Source organism: Colletotrichum lupini, chromosome 7 (genome assembly GCF_023278565.1).
Source record: "Colletotrichum lupini chromosome 7, complete sequence".
Classification (NCBI taxonomy): Eukaryota; Fungi; Ascomycota; class Sordariomycetes; order Glomerellales; family Glomerellaceae; genus Colletotrichum; species Colletotrichum lupini.
In genome coordinates this window covers 3,900,860-3,915,793 of record NC_064680.1, presented here as the reverse complement: position 1 = coordinate 3,915,793, position 14,934 = coordinate 3,900,860, and the positions used below count along the sequence as shown (strand labels likewise).

The 14,934-nt window shown below is 49.9% G+C and overlaps 7 protein-coding genes across 7 annotated transcripts; 4 read left to right on the top strand and 3 right to left on the bottom strand.

Moving 5' to 3' along the window:
- Nucleotides 1–230: 230 nt before the first annotated feature.
- On the top strand, nt 231–519 carry CLUP02_14191 (uncharacterized protein; the record flags this gene model as incomplete). Its single annotated transcript, XM_049293123.1, has 2 exons — nt 231–274; nt 336–519. 2 exons carry the CDS (start codon nt 231–233, stop codon nt 517–519), a joined length of 228 nt encoding a protein of 75 aa, XP_049150269.1.
- A 1,090-nt stretch (nt 520–1,609) lies between these two features.
- Nucleotides 1,610–2,293, top strand: CLUP02_14190 (uncharacterized protein; the record flags this gene model as incomplete). Its single annotated transcript, XM_049293122.1, has 2 exons — nt 1,610–2,076; nt 2,143–2,293. The coding sequence occupies 2 exons, from the start codon at nt 1,610–1,612 to the stop codon at nt 2,291–2,293; spliced, it is 618 nt and encodes a 205-aa protein (XP_049150268.1).
- Nucleotides 2,294–2,429: 136 nt separating this feature from the next.
- On the bottom strand, nt 2,430–6,790 carry CLUP02_14189 (ferric reductase like transmembrane component; the record flags this gene model as incomplete). The annotated part of the gene is made up of 16 exons (XM_049293121.1): nt 2,430–3,423; nt 3,505–3,596; nt 3,650–3,711; nt 3,760–3,989; nt 4,044–4,349; nt 4,408–4,448; nt 4,503–5,195; nt 5,301–5,319; nt 5,379–5,423; nt 5,478–5,526; nt 5,617–5,665; nt 5,700–5,999; nt 6,061–6,103; nt 6,168–6,238; nt 6,587–6,688; nt 6,746–6,790. 16 exons carry the CDS (start codon nt 6,788–6,790, stop codon nt 2,430–2,432), a joined length of 3,141 nt encoding a protein of 1,046 aa, XP_049150267.1.
- A 170-nt stretch (nt 6,791–6,960) lies between these two features.
- Nucleotides 6,961–8,604, top strand: CLUP02_14188 (uncharacterized protein; the record flags this gene model as incomplete). Its single annotated transcript, XM_049293120.1, has 4 exons — nt 6,961–7,289; nt 7,344–7,538; nt 7,650–8,375; nt 8,475–8,604. 4 exons carry the CDS (start codon nt 6,961–6,963, stop codon nt 8,602–8,604), a joined length of 1,380 nt encoding a protein of 459 aa, XP_049150266.1.
- Nucleotides 8,605–9,291: 687 nt separating this feature from the next.
- Nucleotides 9,292–10,534, bottom strand: CLUP02_14187 (uncharacterized protein; the record flags this gene model as incomplete). The annotated part of the gene is made up of 4 exons (XM_049293119.1): nt 9,292–9,332; nt 9,371–9,907; nt 9,963–10,035; nt 10,106–10,534. 4 exons carry the CDS (start codon nt 10,532–10,534, stop codon nt 9,292–9,294), a joined length of 1,080 nt encoding a protein of 359 aa, XP_049150265.1.
- A 1,133-nt stretch (nt 10,535–11,667) lies between these two features.
- CLUP02_14186 (uncharacterized protein) lies at nt 11,668–12,471 on the top strand (the record flags this gene model as incomplete). The annotated part of the gene is made up of 2 exons (XM_049293118.1): nt 11,668–11,727; nt 11,842–12,471. 2 exons carry the CDS (start codon nt 11,668–11,670, stop codon nt 12,469–12,471), a joined length of 690 nt encoding a protein of 229 aa, XP_049150264.1.
- A 353-nt stretch (nt 12,472–12,824) lies between these two features.
- On the bottom strand, nt 12,825–13,121 carry CLUP02_14185 (uncharacterized protein; the record flags this gene model as incomplete). The annotated part of the gene is made up of 1 exon (XM_049293117.1): nt 12,825–13,121. One exon carries the CDS (start codon nt 13,119–13,121, stop codon nt 12,825–12,827), a length of 297 nt encoding a protein of 98 aa, XP_049150263.1.
- Nucleotides 13,122–14,934: the final 1,813 nt, after the last annotated feature.

Sequence of the window (14,934 nt, the reverse complement as noted above, 5' to 3'; positions counted from 1 at the left end):
AATTAAATCTATGAGACGTGAATATGCCCATCCAGCGCCAATTATGTTAGCAGGCATATTTCAGAAGCAATACAAAAGAGCCCTCAAAACATGTTTCAATAACCAGCAAGAATTTGGCAAGCGTACCATCAAGCTATTGTGGTCTTTACTATTATATAGATGCTCTCAAGTCACAACGCTAGGAAATTATACCAAAGCCGCACTTTTCAGTCCACAACAGCGTTCGAGAAATGGACCAGTCTAGATCTACAACCTCCAGTTCTACAGTCAAAAGGTAGGGGAGGATTTGTTGGCAACGAAACTTGGACTGAGCTAACATGATACATTGCTGGTAGTGCTGGAGACACATCCCCCATGCTTCAAGACTATCTTGGAAACTCGCGGACCATCACAGAGAAGCTTTATAGTAGCTCTAAGAGAGGCGGCAAAACTACAAAGAATGTTCAGGTGAAAAAGATAAAGACGTATCTTGGCGATTGGCAAGACTCCTGGGACAAGATGGCTACGTCGAAGAAGTAATGTAAGTTGTGGGGGTTGTACACTGCTATTTGTGAAAGAGGCTTACCCAGTGCAGGTGCTTTAACGGAAGGCTGAGAGACTCAAGCTGTTGTTCTCTTCCCAACAGCATACGCACCATATCAACCAGAAGCTCATAGGAAAGATTTCAAGCTGATTGTTGTCGTGGGACATTGCGAATTACTAGTATCGCACTCGCTATAGTCCACGGTTTGGATAGAGTCAAACTTCACCTTGTCATAGTCGCAAATACCAATTGATTGCGTGACTTACCTACTCCCATCTATCACATTGCTTACACATGATGACCTCACCTCCCTTCTAACGACATCGAGTTCGCGGTAGCTCACATTGGGACGCAAGATCGTCAGGGCCCTTTCCCCGATTTGCTTGCAATCTGTGGGGTAAACAGGCCCGATCGATGATGACCCGATGACATCTCGAACGCCAGTCCGAGCGCCGGTTCATCTCCCTTACCCCTTGATCAGACGGGGGAGCCCTCAACGCCAAAGATCGATGACCGCAGTCTTCCCAAAAATCAAAGGGCAATTAAGAGGGAGGAAGGTGCAAGGAAAGATAGATCAAGATACACCATAGGAAAAAAGGTGCGGTTCATCCCGATTCCAGACATCCCGTTTGGACTTCAGACCAACCACCCCATACCAAAGCGCCTTAGCTCAACCGTTACACATTTCAACGCCCTACCTTACCCCATAGATCGTCGAAACCGTGGCTTTTCCCTCTCTAACCCAGAGTAGACCAAAAAGATTACCAGTGCGGGACATTTCTTATTTCACGCCCGAATAAAGGCATCATAGATGTTTACGCCAGTGATGTCATCAATCACCGCGTCATTGGGGGCCTATGCTCGTTCTCCCTCGCAGCATCCACGAGGATTCGACAAAACCTTTGCATTCTGCCCCATCTTTGGTGTTCAATTTGGCTTAGAAGACAGAAAGAGAAACTCTACGACAATCATCGAGACCGATTCTAGCACCGGGCGAGACCCAAGCACTACGACTTCCACCCTTCACGCACCACCTTAACCACAGCCGGACCACAACCTCGAGCTCCCTCCCACTCAACCCTCAAAATGAAGAAACCCGAAACCACCGAAACCAAAACTACAACAAACTCCAAAGATGAACACTGGAAAACCCAAGCCCCCTACATCGCCCCAGGGAAATCCCACCCCCACGGCGAAGCCTTCCACAAGAAAATCCGTGGCGCCTGCCAATGCGGCCAAGTAACCTATTGGCTCTCAAAAGATGAGCCCCTAGCATCAAAGTTCTGCCACTGCAGAGATTGCCAAAAGATGCACGGCGCGCCCTTCCAATGGGCCGCCATCTTCCATAAAGAAGACTTGGCGTTCGATAACGGGGTTGATGGGTTGACGTTCTACTCGTCGGGGAAGAATTTGCAGGGCCACGATTTGCCGTGTAAAGTGAGCTGCGGGTTCTGCGGGAGTCGAATCATGGATGAGGGCAGGAACATGGTATTGTTGTTCCCTGGGCTGTTGCATTTTGATGGGGAAGAGAAGAGGAAGAAGTTTGATGTTCAGTGAGTACTTCCTTCGTTGTCAAGGTGAACGCTTGGCTGAAAGCCGTGATGCTAATCGCTGAGTAGGAAGCACATCTTTTACGGGCAGAGGGTCGTTGATCTTCCCGATGGAAAGCCCAAGTGGAGCGGCCTAGATGAGAAGAGCGAGCTAATGGAGGAAGAGGTTGTAGATGTGAAGCACAAGAAGCGGAAGACGGAGCATACCAATGGCGACTAATATGTCGAGCCTCTAGATGAAATGTATTTGTGTAATATGTAAATCAGTAAATCCAAACGCTTGACGCCATCTTATGCTCGTGATAATACTCTATATCCAAAATAACGATCTAAATCGTCTCAAGATCCCTCATCGCTTACCAGTTGAAGCTTTCTTGGAAGTATTCGATTCTAGACCACCCACGGCCAAGCATTTCAACAACTGACTTTCGAGCATCGTCGGCCACAACAGCAGGCCCACACGCAATGACGGCAAGACTGGCCTTGTCAGCTGCGGTGGCCGCGTCCTGTACATCTTCACGAACTTCGGGACGCCCGTGAAGTAAACGAACCTGCTCCGGCCACTCCTCTGGCCGCGGAGCATTCGATGCGAGACTGTGTTGCGTAACATAAATATCGACCGACAACTTCCCACAATCAAAGGCGTCTTCAAAGTCATGGCGTAGCACATCCACCGCGAAGCTCAGTTCGCGGACTGCCCAGACGATCTTAATCGACCGAGTCTTTGAAGATGCCTTGGTGAGCTCTGCGAGGTGGGCGAGCGGCACCACAATACCACTGCCTCCAACGATGAAAAGGAGGTCATCGAACTGGTTGAAGGGCTGCTTGTGACCGTAGGGACCTTCCACGAGAACGCGGAGGCGTGCAGGGCGGGGCCACTGCGCTGCTGCATCCTCACGTAGGCGACCGGTAAAGCTGTCGTACGGGCGGATAAGGAACGTCATTGATGGCTCGCCTCTCCTCGGCTCGTACCCAACCTCAGAGATAGGTTCTATATCATGCTCTCCCGCTACGAGTAGGGGAGTCTGCTCGCTAGATGACTTTCTTCTAACGTTCATGTTTGTCGTTGTGCAGGCCATTGTGAATGGGTGGCTTTCCCAAAATCGCTTGTCGCTGAGGACATGAAGGTAATAGTAGGTGCCAGCCTTGGGCTCGTAGAAGCTAGTCGAGTATGGGACATTGATGCGGACGATGTTCGAGTTCGCGTCATACGTGGCGAGGGCGAACGTATTCCAGAACTTGAGGTTGAAGGACAGCGTCCGCGACATGCGTAGAATACGATCGCCAATCCAAATGAGGCAAGGTACCCAGAAGAGAATGTCAAACTGCCCAAGGAAGATGGAGACGTGGCTAGAGTTCATGAGTACTGGGAAGTCAAGAGAGAAGAATGTCGAAACTTACCCAAGCATGGTGATGAGGACAAGAATCGACAGTAGAATGTGAAGAACGAGGAAGAGCTCGTATTGCTTTCGTCGCATCCAAAAGACGGAGGCAAAGAGCAAGGCGCACATGCCAACGGTAGCCTTTGGTTTGAGGTCAGCATATGCTACTGAAAGCCCAAGAGGGCATTACTCACAAACCATCCTTCAATCCACCACATCTGGTGCCAATACGACATCCAGTAATTCCAATCGCCGTCTGAAAAAAGTTAGCTTTGAACTTCGTAAGAGGTGGTGTGCGTCCTACCATCAAAGACCAGAACAACGTAGCCGACGGAGTGGGTGACAGCTTGGAGCGTCGAGACGCGGGCAACCCAACGGTGGAAGTTGTTGTACGTCCCAAAGTCCCAGCCGGTCAGCCACATGAGAAGGTTGTTCCTCATGCCAAATAGCCAGATGATGGGGAAGTTGGCGAAAGAGATGATGCCGGTTCTATCGGCTACATAGCGCCAGACCAAATGGTATTTCTGCGGCCAACTAGGGGGCGTGAGCTAGTGAGGTAAGGCGAAGAGTAGAGCAAGCTACACTTACTACATGTGACCGGAGAAGATCCAGTACCCGTGCACACAGAAGAAGACGTTCGCGGCAATAAAGGTGAAGATGGTGAGACTCTGGATGCGTGGCGGAATGGTGCACCAGCCGAGGTTCTGAGAGCAGCGGTAGCCGAAGGTGGCGGGGACGGTGATGTATCGCTTGAGCCAGAGGGCGGACCAGTGAAGGATGCTGGACGACTTTCGTGAATCCCATTCCTGCTTTTGAAGGTTTCCGATGGCCGACACGAGGCGAGATCCTAGCCCGATGGCGACAACGATGAACCAGAAGACAATCACATAGAACCTGGGTATGAGAAATTAGCGACCGCCACCCAAGCATAGACGAAAGCGAGAGCACGTACCCATATCTGTAGTGATTACCGTATGTGTACTCGACGGATTCCTATGTGTTGTCAGTCCTTGAGTTCCAGTCCGGGGAAATACTTGGGTCCCATACGAGAGAGTCGAACCAGATCTGATAATAAGCGTCCGCAGGCAACACCACCTCATTCAGCACAGTCGACGAGTTGGACCCTTCCGCCTTGGTCAACCTCCGCAAGCCAGCAATGTCCTCATCAGAATAACCAGCGACGATCTCAAAGGGCGGTAGCGAGGTGTTCATGTAGGCCTGGCACGTGTGGTTGACATTGCTCAAGCCAGCGACACGGTGCGTCAAGTCGCAGTGCAGGTCGGCGCAGAGGTAGAGCGACTTGATGTGCAGCTGGCTCACGCACTGCGGGATCAGCCTCGACCTTGAGGGCAAGCTCCCATTGTAGGACTGTGTGTCGTTAAACTGCGGTTGGCGGAGGGTGTTGGAACATGTGTCGAAGCAGACGCCGCCGCTGCCTGCGAGGGCCGAGGCGGAGGCGACGAAGAGGCACAGTGCGGCGATGAGGGTGGGCGGGAGTAGCCGGAGCCCCGACGGCGGAGCGCGCATTTTCACGGCCGAGTTGCGGGTATTTGCATCGACAAAGCAAGCCGACCGTGGGGTGCGCGTTATGCCGATGCACGGGTCCCCGAAAAGGTCGCGATGATGCTGTTGATATGTCGTCGAGAGGTGAGGTTGCAGGAGGTAAAAGCTGAGGTTGCCCGGGCGGGGAGACCTCAGGACAAAAAAGTAAGGTGGAATTCGCTGAGTGCAGAAAGTGCGCTTGGGGCAGGTGGCAGGTGGGCAGGTGGGAGAATTTGATCTTATCAGATCATCTGATTAAGCAATCGCCCCACTTTACATGCTTAGGTTATCACGAGAACCCACCGGCATCGGCTCGCCGCGGCTGCAGCGTCACACTTGGATGTGGGCCGACACCACCGTGACCATCCATTTATAATTCACGTTTCGTGTGAGGCATTGCCAACGGTCTCCCTGTTCACAAGGCCTCTATGGAGTGGGTTATACCACGATCAACACTCCGCAGTCATCTTAGCAGCACACAGAGCGGAAGGAGGGATTTCCGGACCTTCAATGGCTTCCTTCATGCTAACTGAATAGGATAGAACTCAGTATGTTCTGGGAATCTCTTCTACGCACTACTAGAAAGATTTAGGTATTTCTCTGGGCAAGTGCTTCGTACCTATGGGGACCTCAAGTCTGCTCCAGGAAGCAAATCGCGGAAGAAGCCACTGCATGAGTGACCAAGACCCTCGACAGACTGACCCAGACCGGGATTGGCTCGGCAGCGATCCGAAGCTGGGCAACCGACGCCGCCCCGAGTGCGGCAAATGCAGCTGTGGCGGATCCCATCAACGTCTGCCCGCAGGCCCCACTCCCGGTCAGGACCGGCCGCAGGTATCGGTGCAGCCGAATGAGGACCTCCGTATTCTTGCCAGAAGAGAACTTTGCGACCGCTTGTAAGAACATATCTTTTGCGCTGGGCCAGATTGTATGTGATAGTCTGGGCTTGATGCTGGCGGATGGCAACTGACACGCCGACTCAGGGTATTTCCCGAGGTCGTTCTGCAAGCATGCCATTCGAAAGAACCAGGGATGACCTCGTTTGATCAACCTCACCGCTTACGGGCGTTCCCCACTGCGGGCACAGCGGATTGATCTGGTCAACACTGCCAGACTGATCCCAGAGTGGGGTAGGTACCTATGCTGCTGGAGGTACCGATAAACTGTCACGATGGTATCACTGTTTCCTGACACCAATTGCTCCCATATGAACTCTCGACCCTAGATGACCATAAGTCCTCCTAGCAGCTCCAAAGGCGACGTCAGTGGTCAAATGGATATAGATTGGCAAACTCGTCAACGTGTCCCGAATCACTCGACCCGGACCGCCTACTCGAAATCCACTTACGATGAGGCACAAGTTCGAACGAAAAAGAAACTCTGGGGCATTTCTCATGCTTCGGGCTCTTTCGGAAAGAAGATTGTTACAGTCTCTAACATCGGCAGGTTAAGTCTATCAGAGGGCTACGGTATTCAAGACGTTCATTGTAGATACCAGTTGTCGGCTTCATTGATGACACTCATGAGTGAATGCACGTGACAAAGGTTTCTCGTACTAAAGCCATTCGACTAAGGCAGTTAGCACGTACCGCAGTAGTGGGGGATGCAGGGATCAGTCCGATGATGCCAATCAGGTCGGTGGACTTGGGCCATGATGCTGAGCCATTCACGTGCACGCGATTGTGATTTAGCTCCCCCAAGGATGATTAGTGCAGCGTCAGCTCTCATATCTGACATAAGCCGCTCACACTCATTTGTTTCCTACTGGCGGAATGAATAAAGAGGTTAACCATAATGAATCTTGTTCCTTGCTGACTGTATAAGCTTGACTTTAGCGAGATGTAAGCCATTGGGCTAGGTAATCCACACGTTCTAAGGCAAATATCTCTAAATAGAGATGAATTCCTCCTTTTTGTAGACAAATAACTTCTCAAATGTACCAGCAATCTTTCTTCGAGTCGTCATGTTTGGCACTCCACTGATTTACTCCGTAGCCATAGTGCTGCTCTGCTACATTATCTTTAACCGCATCCAACAACGACATAGGGGTCCATTGCCGCCTGGACCCAGAGGTTTGCCATTTCTCGGCAACATTTTGGATCTTCCCCCTTCCGGAACTCTTGAATGGGTACATTGGCAGAAACACAAGGAGCAATATGGCCCAATCACCTCAGTATCTGTGCTTGGTCAACGTTTCGTCATTCTCCATGACAAACAAGCCGTGCTTGACATGTTGGAGACACGCGCTCTGAAGAGTGCGTCGCGGCCTAAGCTGGTTTTTGCTAGTGAGCTGTACGAGATTTACTTCCACGAGAATCGATTGTTGAACTAATGTGATTTTCACAGAGTCGGTTATGGAGACATCATGGGCATGATGCCGTACAATAAGAATTTTCGATTGCATCGGAAACTTACGGCAACTCAAGTCAGTAAGAAGTCGATCATACGATTCGAACCGATCCAAGAGCGTGAAACTCTGCGGTTCTTGAAGCAAACATACGAAGACTCCAACAGCGATACCCTGCAAGGCCATTTGAACCAGTAAGCAGTTGTTGTTGCATACCTTACTCAAGAGTGGGGGAATGAATAAAACCTGACTTTGTAATCCAGATTCGCGGGCTCTATCATGCTACGAATTCTCTACAATTACAGAACGGACCCGAAGAAGAACGACCCCATCGTGGACATGTCTAAGCAGGTAATGGAGGATTTCTCCAAAGCCACGAGCCCAGGTGCCTGGATGGTTGACTTGATCCCATGGCTAAAATACGTCCCGACTTGGATGCCGGGCGCGGGGTTCAAAAAGACGGCTGAAATCTTCCGACAACATCTGCTCCAGGGAATTGAGGTTCCCTACGACTACGTTAAGGAGCAAATGGCGAACGGAAACGATGATGTTTCGTACGTCGCTGGCTTGATCAAAGACCTTCATCGAAAGATTGACCCCGAGGAGAAAAGCGTTATCGGCTGGACAGCTGCATCTATGCTAAATGCAGGCACTGATACGACTGGCGCGATGCTGTACTCCATCTTTGCGGCCTTGGTCGTATACCCAGAAGTTCAAAAGAGAGCACAAGATGAGATTGACCGCGTGGTGGGCGACTCACGTCTTCCTTCATTCTCCGACAAAGACAGCCTCCCATACGTTCACGCTATAGCACAAGAGGCACTTCGCTGGCACACACTTGCACCCATGGGCTTCCCGCACTTGACTACGGAAGACGATACTTACAACGGCTATTTCATACCCAAGGACACGCTTTTGTTTCCTGCAGCTGCGTCGCTCATGCACGACCCCAACACATATCATGACCCAATGAAGTTCAAACCTGAGCGGTATTTCGAGCCGTTCAATGAACCTCCACCAACTGATGTTGTGTACGGATTCGGACGCAGAGCTTGTCCCGGAAGGTATATTGCCGACCAGACAATCTTTTTATGTATTGCGCAATTTTTGGCGATTTTCAACATTCAAAGAGCGGTGGACGAAGACGGACGGGAGATTGAGGTCAAATACGAACAGCTGCCAGGTGTGATTGCTCGTGTCAAACCTTTTCCGTACAGAATTGCGGTCAGGAGCGAGAAGCACCGACGCTTTGTCATATAAACTCGTACTTTCAACTTTCAATGATCTAGACTGATTGACAAATACCATGATCCTGCGAGGTTCAAAGCTGGCGAGGAGCAAACTCAGGAGCAAGATACTTGTCGCACTTTTCGACGCGATTTCCCCGCCAAAGAAATCACCACTCAGCAACCTTGCCGTCATGCAACATACCGACTTGATAGGACTATGCAAGTCATGCTCTATGCCTGCTCTCTAGTTCCACGTCGCAAGTGGTCTACTTGTCTCCGTGCATGCCTTGATTTGTCTTTGTTGCTTGGCGTGTCCAGCTGATGCTGCCCACGCTGCGTTTTTGTCCCAGCAACAGATCCCTCGCGTGCATCCCGTCTGCTCCGCTGCTTTTGGGGCCTGTACACCAAATGCTGATGTCCTATAACCATTTCCGAACTAAGGCAGCGATGGAGGTGACCTCTCCCGTTGATCCACGACAGACCACTCCACTGGGCTTCAGGGAACTTCCCTTCTCCCCTCCCGCTCCCCAATGACAGCTCACGACCTAGGCCTCATAAATCGCAACGGTTTGAATGCTTACCCCAACAATGTCAAAAATCGTGTTCAAAATCTTAAGTGACACATATCTCGTTCGTCCTAACAGACCGGAGTATTACGAGTTGGATGCTAAGTCTATGTTCAATTTGTACAGCTCTCTAGGCTAAATATTCCAGTGCATTACATCTTTGTGCGCTTGGAAAAAACCTGGAATATCTGATCTATCTATTTCACAGTTCCAACAACTACTTGGTCTCACCGGCCTCCTTCACCTGATCACCATTCTTTGATTCACCGCTCTCCTTTACCTCAATGCTCTCCTTCACCTCACCGCCCTCACTGCTTTCCTCGGCTCCAGTGCTCTCCTTAACCTCACTGGCATCTGGCGTCAACGAGACGATCGTGTCCAAGGCCGCTTGGAGTCTCGCGGTCACTTCGTCAGTCTGCCCTCCAGCCTTTAGGATACCTCGAATTGCCTCCGTCCATCGACCCCATCTGCCTAGGCCCCACCTCTCCGCGCCCGTCTTCTTCATATCCTCGTAGATGAACTTGCCAGCATGAATCAACCAATTCGACGCCACCAACAATCTACATTGACCGAGCTTTCCAGTAGGAATGGGCTTTTCAAGTGCCAGCTCAACATCGATGCTCGGCCATTTCGTTTGACCTTCATACGCGATGTGGGCTCCAGAGCCAGAAAACCGAGCCAAGAAGCAGGAGTAGTTGACCCACTCATCACAAGTGAGAATGAAGTCCTTCTTTGCCTCGGGTTCCGTCGGTTCAGCTTGATCGGATGCTTGAAACAACGATGAGTCAAGAAGTCATAATGATATGGTGGAGGCTTAACTCACCAAACTTTGCATTCCACTTATCTTCCGTCAATTCCCCCCAAACTGAATCATTGTGATATGCAATCCACTCTTTCTGTAGAAACAGTAAGCGACAACTTCTGTGGAAAAAGAAAGAAAAAAAAGAGAGAAAAAAAATAACGTACACCATAGTCCCGGTATGTAACCTTGGGCAGATTTTGCAAGTCCATCAAGAGGTGCACTAAGCAGTCTTGCCGAGGGTCGTCATAACGCAATAGCCAAGCTTGTTCAAGAAATGTCTCGTAAAAGCCATAAAGATACATGCGCCAGCCTTTATCTGCCAACCTATAAGGCTTGTTGAGAGGATCAACACTGGAAGGTAGATACTTGGCCCAGTAATCTGCTCCTATGCGGAGTGAAGCTTCAAGTGTTGCCAAGTAACCCTTTTCAGGAAAAGTGAGAAGCATTTTGAGAATGATTGAAGCATATTCCGATTCTTGTTGGTCTCCCCAACTCTCCTGGATGGCAATTACCTCATCTAGAGCGGCTCTCCAAGGCTCAACGGGCGATGTCGCCTTGGGCTCTGTGTTGGTTGTGATGCTGACAACCGCCATAATGCTAAGTGTAATGCAGTATGATAACTCGCAATATGTGATGCTTGATGCTTAGCTAAATGAAATGATGTTGCAATTGATGTAGAAAAGTTAAATAGTTGATGGCTTGAAGTCTTGAACAGTGGGATAAGCCAACGGTTAAAAGACAAGATGGGAGGCAGCCTGGGGCTGTGAGCTCATGAGGAGAGAATACATGCAAGTTTTCACCCGTTGGAGAGGTCTCCTCACGTGGCCGAGGTCGCAAGTGGTCACGCATATTAAGCGCCGACCGTTGCACAGCCCACCCTGCGAGCGCATCGCCGAACCACCGTGCCGGTACCGCGGCCTCACAGTCACAGCCAGGGTCCGAAACGTGCCGGGTCACCAAGCACACCGGCCAAACCAACACGAAATCCAAATTGACCAACAACAATTGGATCCTCAGCGACTTCTGAGCATGCCTTTTCGGGGGCAGTCTTTGGAGCAGGTCGTCTTCTCACCCTTGTCAGTTCATCAGTCGTTCGATGTTGGAAGAGGTCCATTTTTCGCAACGGCCCAACCAACAGAGAGGCTAAGCTGAGAAACAGTCATTGGATCGTCGACGACTTTTCCACACAGCTTTTCAGCGGCAATGTTGGAACCAGGGTTGTTGTTCTCTCTCTCTCTCGCTTCTCGGTTGATTGACCCACACTTCACTCCACGCTCTCAACTCAACCTTGACCTCTGGGTTCATTGCCAATTGGTCTGCTGTCGAGATTATGCGAGCTGGCCTCATCTAATTGATTATTTGGATGTTTAAGTCATGAATGGAATTGAGCGAAGCGCTGTGACTGATAATTTGATGTTGGAAGAGAGCACATTTTCTCGACCCAACTAACATCCTGTTTCTAATTATGGCAAACGCCGTGGTTCCTGGAGATCTTGAGCCGAGAACCTCGAAGCATGCCTCACCTCTACTTAAGAGAGTTCGAAATGTCCCATCTCGTGGTCTTTCTTCTTTGCTCAAAGCATCCACATCCTGGAGAAGTGGCCTTTTCTTTCCTGATTCTAGTCGAGTTGATATATTGCATTGGCCGCATTTCTTGAATTTTTCACCATATTACCCTTGTATCTTTTATCTCAATATCCTCCATCACTACCTTTGAATCGCCAAAATGGGCAACAAGCAATCTACACCGCAAAGACGCAATACGGACAACCCTGAGGACCAACTTGTAAGTCTCGCGACTCGGCAGTTTGGAGTCTGTGCTGTATTTGAGACGATATGACTGGACAGATGCCTTTGTACCATTCAAGTACTCATTGGTTAACGTGTCGGCTATGAACAGCAATACCATACACCTCGCGGCCCAGTTGCCGCAAAAGATTTGTCGCAGCATCTTGAGAGCGTACCTCCGCCCGGCACACGCACCCGATCCCAATACCCTCATGCCTTCCGTGGTAGACAGGACTGGAACACAGAAGCAAAGACCTTTGACGACTACGTCACGGGCCCAGGTCGATCTCAGGGGCCAACCGGCCCCATGCAGGAGTACCCTATCCCTCAACCCGGCCAACAATTCAATTTTCAGTACGACCGCCGCGCCCAGCCAGCAGCTCAGGCAAACCGAGTACTTCATCACAATGAACGAGCAAACGTGATGGGGCCTGCCAATGGACAAGGCCCGAACGATCCCATGCAAACTCGGGCTGCTGTTCGCGTGGCGCAAGTAAGTGGCAAAGAGCAGATTGCTGTCGTTGGTGTCATGGCTCATCCGCCGGGGGACCCAAGAAAGCTGGTGCGAGCGCCACTTGAGCCCCTTGGCCGTGAGGGTCGGCAAGAGATGGCGCGGCACGCGGATGAACGTGGTCGCATCCAGACGTACCCACCCCGTGGTATAGACTCTCAAATCTATGCAGATGCCGAAACAAGATCTGGAAGGGTACGGCCGCCCGCTCATCCAGAGATGAGGGTGTGATGAGACCGGCACCCGTCGAACACGTGACGATAGCAGTATATATGTATGTTAAGTCATTTAGCCTGAGCTGGTTGTTAACCTGGTGGCATATTGAGGCTGTAAGTCTAGCGTCCAGCGGCACTTAGTGACAAAGATGCTTCATGGAAGAGGGATTAGGAATCAGGTTCTTTCGGGCAATACAAGGCTTTGTTTCCAACTTTAATTCCGATTCTCAAGTCGCTATCTTTCTCAGCCAGACCTATCGAGCAAGATACGTGATTCGCTGTTACGACTGTATGTCCACATGCCCAGAATCACTCATCGTCCATCACGCAGTATCCAAAAGACGAAAGACCAATGTCTCAACTACCGCCCTATGACTGCTGATAGCAAGCTCCAGCCTTGGGGCTGGTAAAAGACACTCCACTAGGGTGGTAGTTCTTGCCTCCCTTGTACGAGTCGCACCAGCTCTGCGGGACGTTGTAGCAGTTGAGCGACAGGTCGCCGTAAATGTCAGAAGAGCTGTAGACCTGTCCCTTCTGGTCGTTCTGGCACGTCCGCTTGGCCCAGGCGTTGAACTGGTCGAAAGATCCGTCTCCCTTGGCCGAGATGGTGACCCAATTGACGGCCATCACCGGGGTGATGAGGGCGAGGAGGGAAAGCTTGACCATTTTCTAGTCTTTGTTAGTTGATAAGGCACTTCGTGTCTAATAAACAAAGGTCGAGTGAATCAAGATGGCAAACTTCTGGTTTTTACTGTGAAAATCGCGTATCCGTATTGTTTTTGGGATATAGGGGTTGAGTGCGGTGTACGTCAGACTCCCGGTACTCGCTACTACCAAACCGAAGCCATATTTATACGAGCATAACTTCAATCCCTTACGCTACCGACTTCGGATATTGCGGATTGAGATAGCCTCGGTCATGCCTAGTAGCTTTTGGATCCAATAACTTCTAGAAAGTCAAATTTAATGAGTTGCGAGAGCGAGACCCACCTTACATGGGATTCGGCACTCTCAGGATAGTTGCGCTCGCAACTTGTTGAGTTAACATTGCGAGATAAAGCGGTAGTCATTTCCATGGAAGTCAACTGGATAACTAATTACTCAAGTAAGTACATGAAGCCTATCTTTACATGAAGGAAGTCGTTGTTACATGTACTCCAGTATGCTGTATTCGGGCTAATTGCCTTCCCTGGAAAGACCAGAGGTCCGAGTTCGTGAGACTATGACTCGTGCTTGGGCCGAACTTTGACCGGCTATGTAGACCGTGCCGAGCAGAAAATCACCGATCTTCATTTCTGTTAGGCTTTCCCGTTCTCCCCGGCTTAGATCGGTAATCAACAAAGCTTGTACTAATACTAGGTATTCCGGCTAAAATCCAAGTACATCTCTTATACAGCAAGTGGAATGTTCTCTTCGTAATTGGGGTATCGGGAGGATAAAGTGCCGCGTGCGCATATAATTGCTCAATTTGGAGCAAGAATTCATACCCTAGAAGTCTTAAGCCATTTAACTTTCAACCAATAGCCCTAGCATAATCTTACTAATTTGACCTTTATCCGTGGGCGATTGTTATTGATCAGCTCCATCTTCTCATATGTTTCGTTATCATCCGACAATGATGAACGGTAAAACTTAGGACTTGAGCCGCTACCTCAAGAACTAGAGCACTATCCCATCATTCTTTTGTTCACACCGCCAATTAACTCGTGACGCTGAGGAGTGTCCTTGGACGTTGAGAATCGCAATGATGCCAATCGTTGTATCGAACCTGCATTTCTCTGCACAACAGTAGTATAAATGACACTCGCTTAGTCCAGACTATAGCTGCTGCATCATGAGAAAATAAACCCAACTTATATTGACTGGAGATCTATATCATCAGACAGATGCCGATCTTACATCAAGTCCTTAAACTCGGGGGTAGCATCAGCAGTCGAAGTTGTTTCCCCGTCCATCTTTGGTTCTGACGCTGTTAGGAAATGAAAGCCAGGTAGAAGGAGTTTGACGACTTACTGCAAGCACACAAACGACAATGACCCATTGCAATCAGACTATTCAAAATGTCAGTGCCTTAGTCAAGTCTTGTATGTGATTACGACGGGGACGTACACTACAGAACTTAGCGCAGGCGTTCTTCTGAGAGCCGTATACGCATGTCTTGGGCTGCGGTGAACACTCATGTCAGTATAAGCTCAACAGCAACATACAACGTGTCAACCATCCTTCACGTACCCCAGACGGGGCACATGCATTATTGCCTGAGCAAGTGATCATGGCAGAAGCCACGGTTGCCAGGAGGGAGATAATAAAGACTTGAGAATGCATATTATCAGATTTGTTCAAAACGTTCCGGGGGTGTGATCTGAAGAAAAGTGTGCCAACATTGCTCTGATGTACTTTTGGCCTCTGCCCTTTCCCCTCGTGCAATCTATGGGCTACTATCAGGATGCGAAAGGTTAGATATCTGATTTGTCGAGTC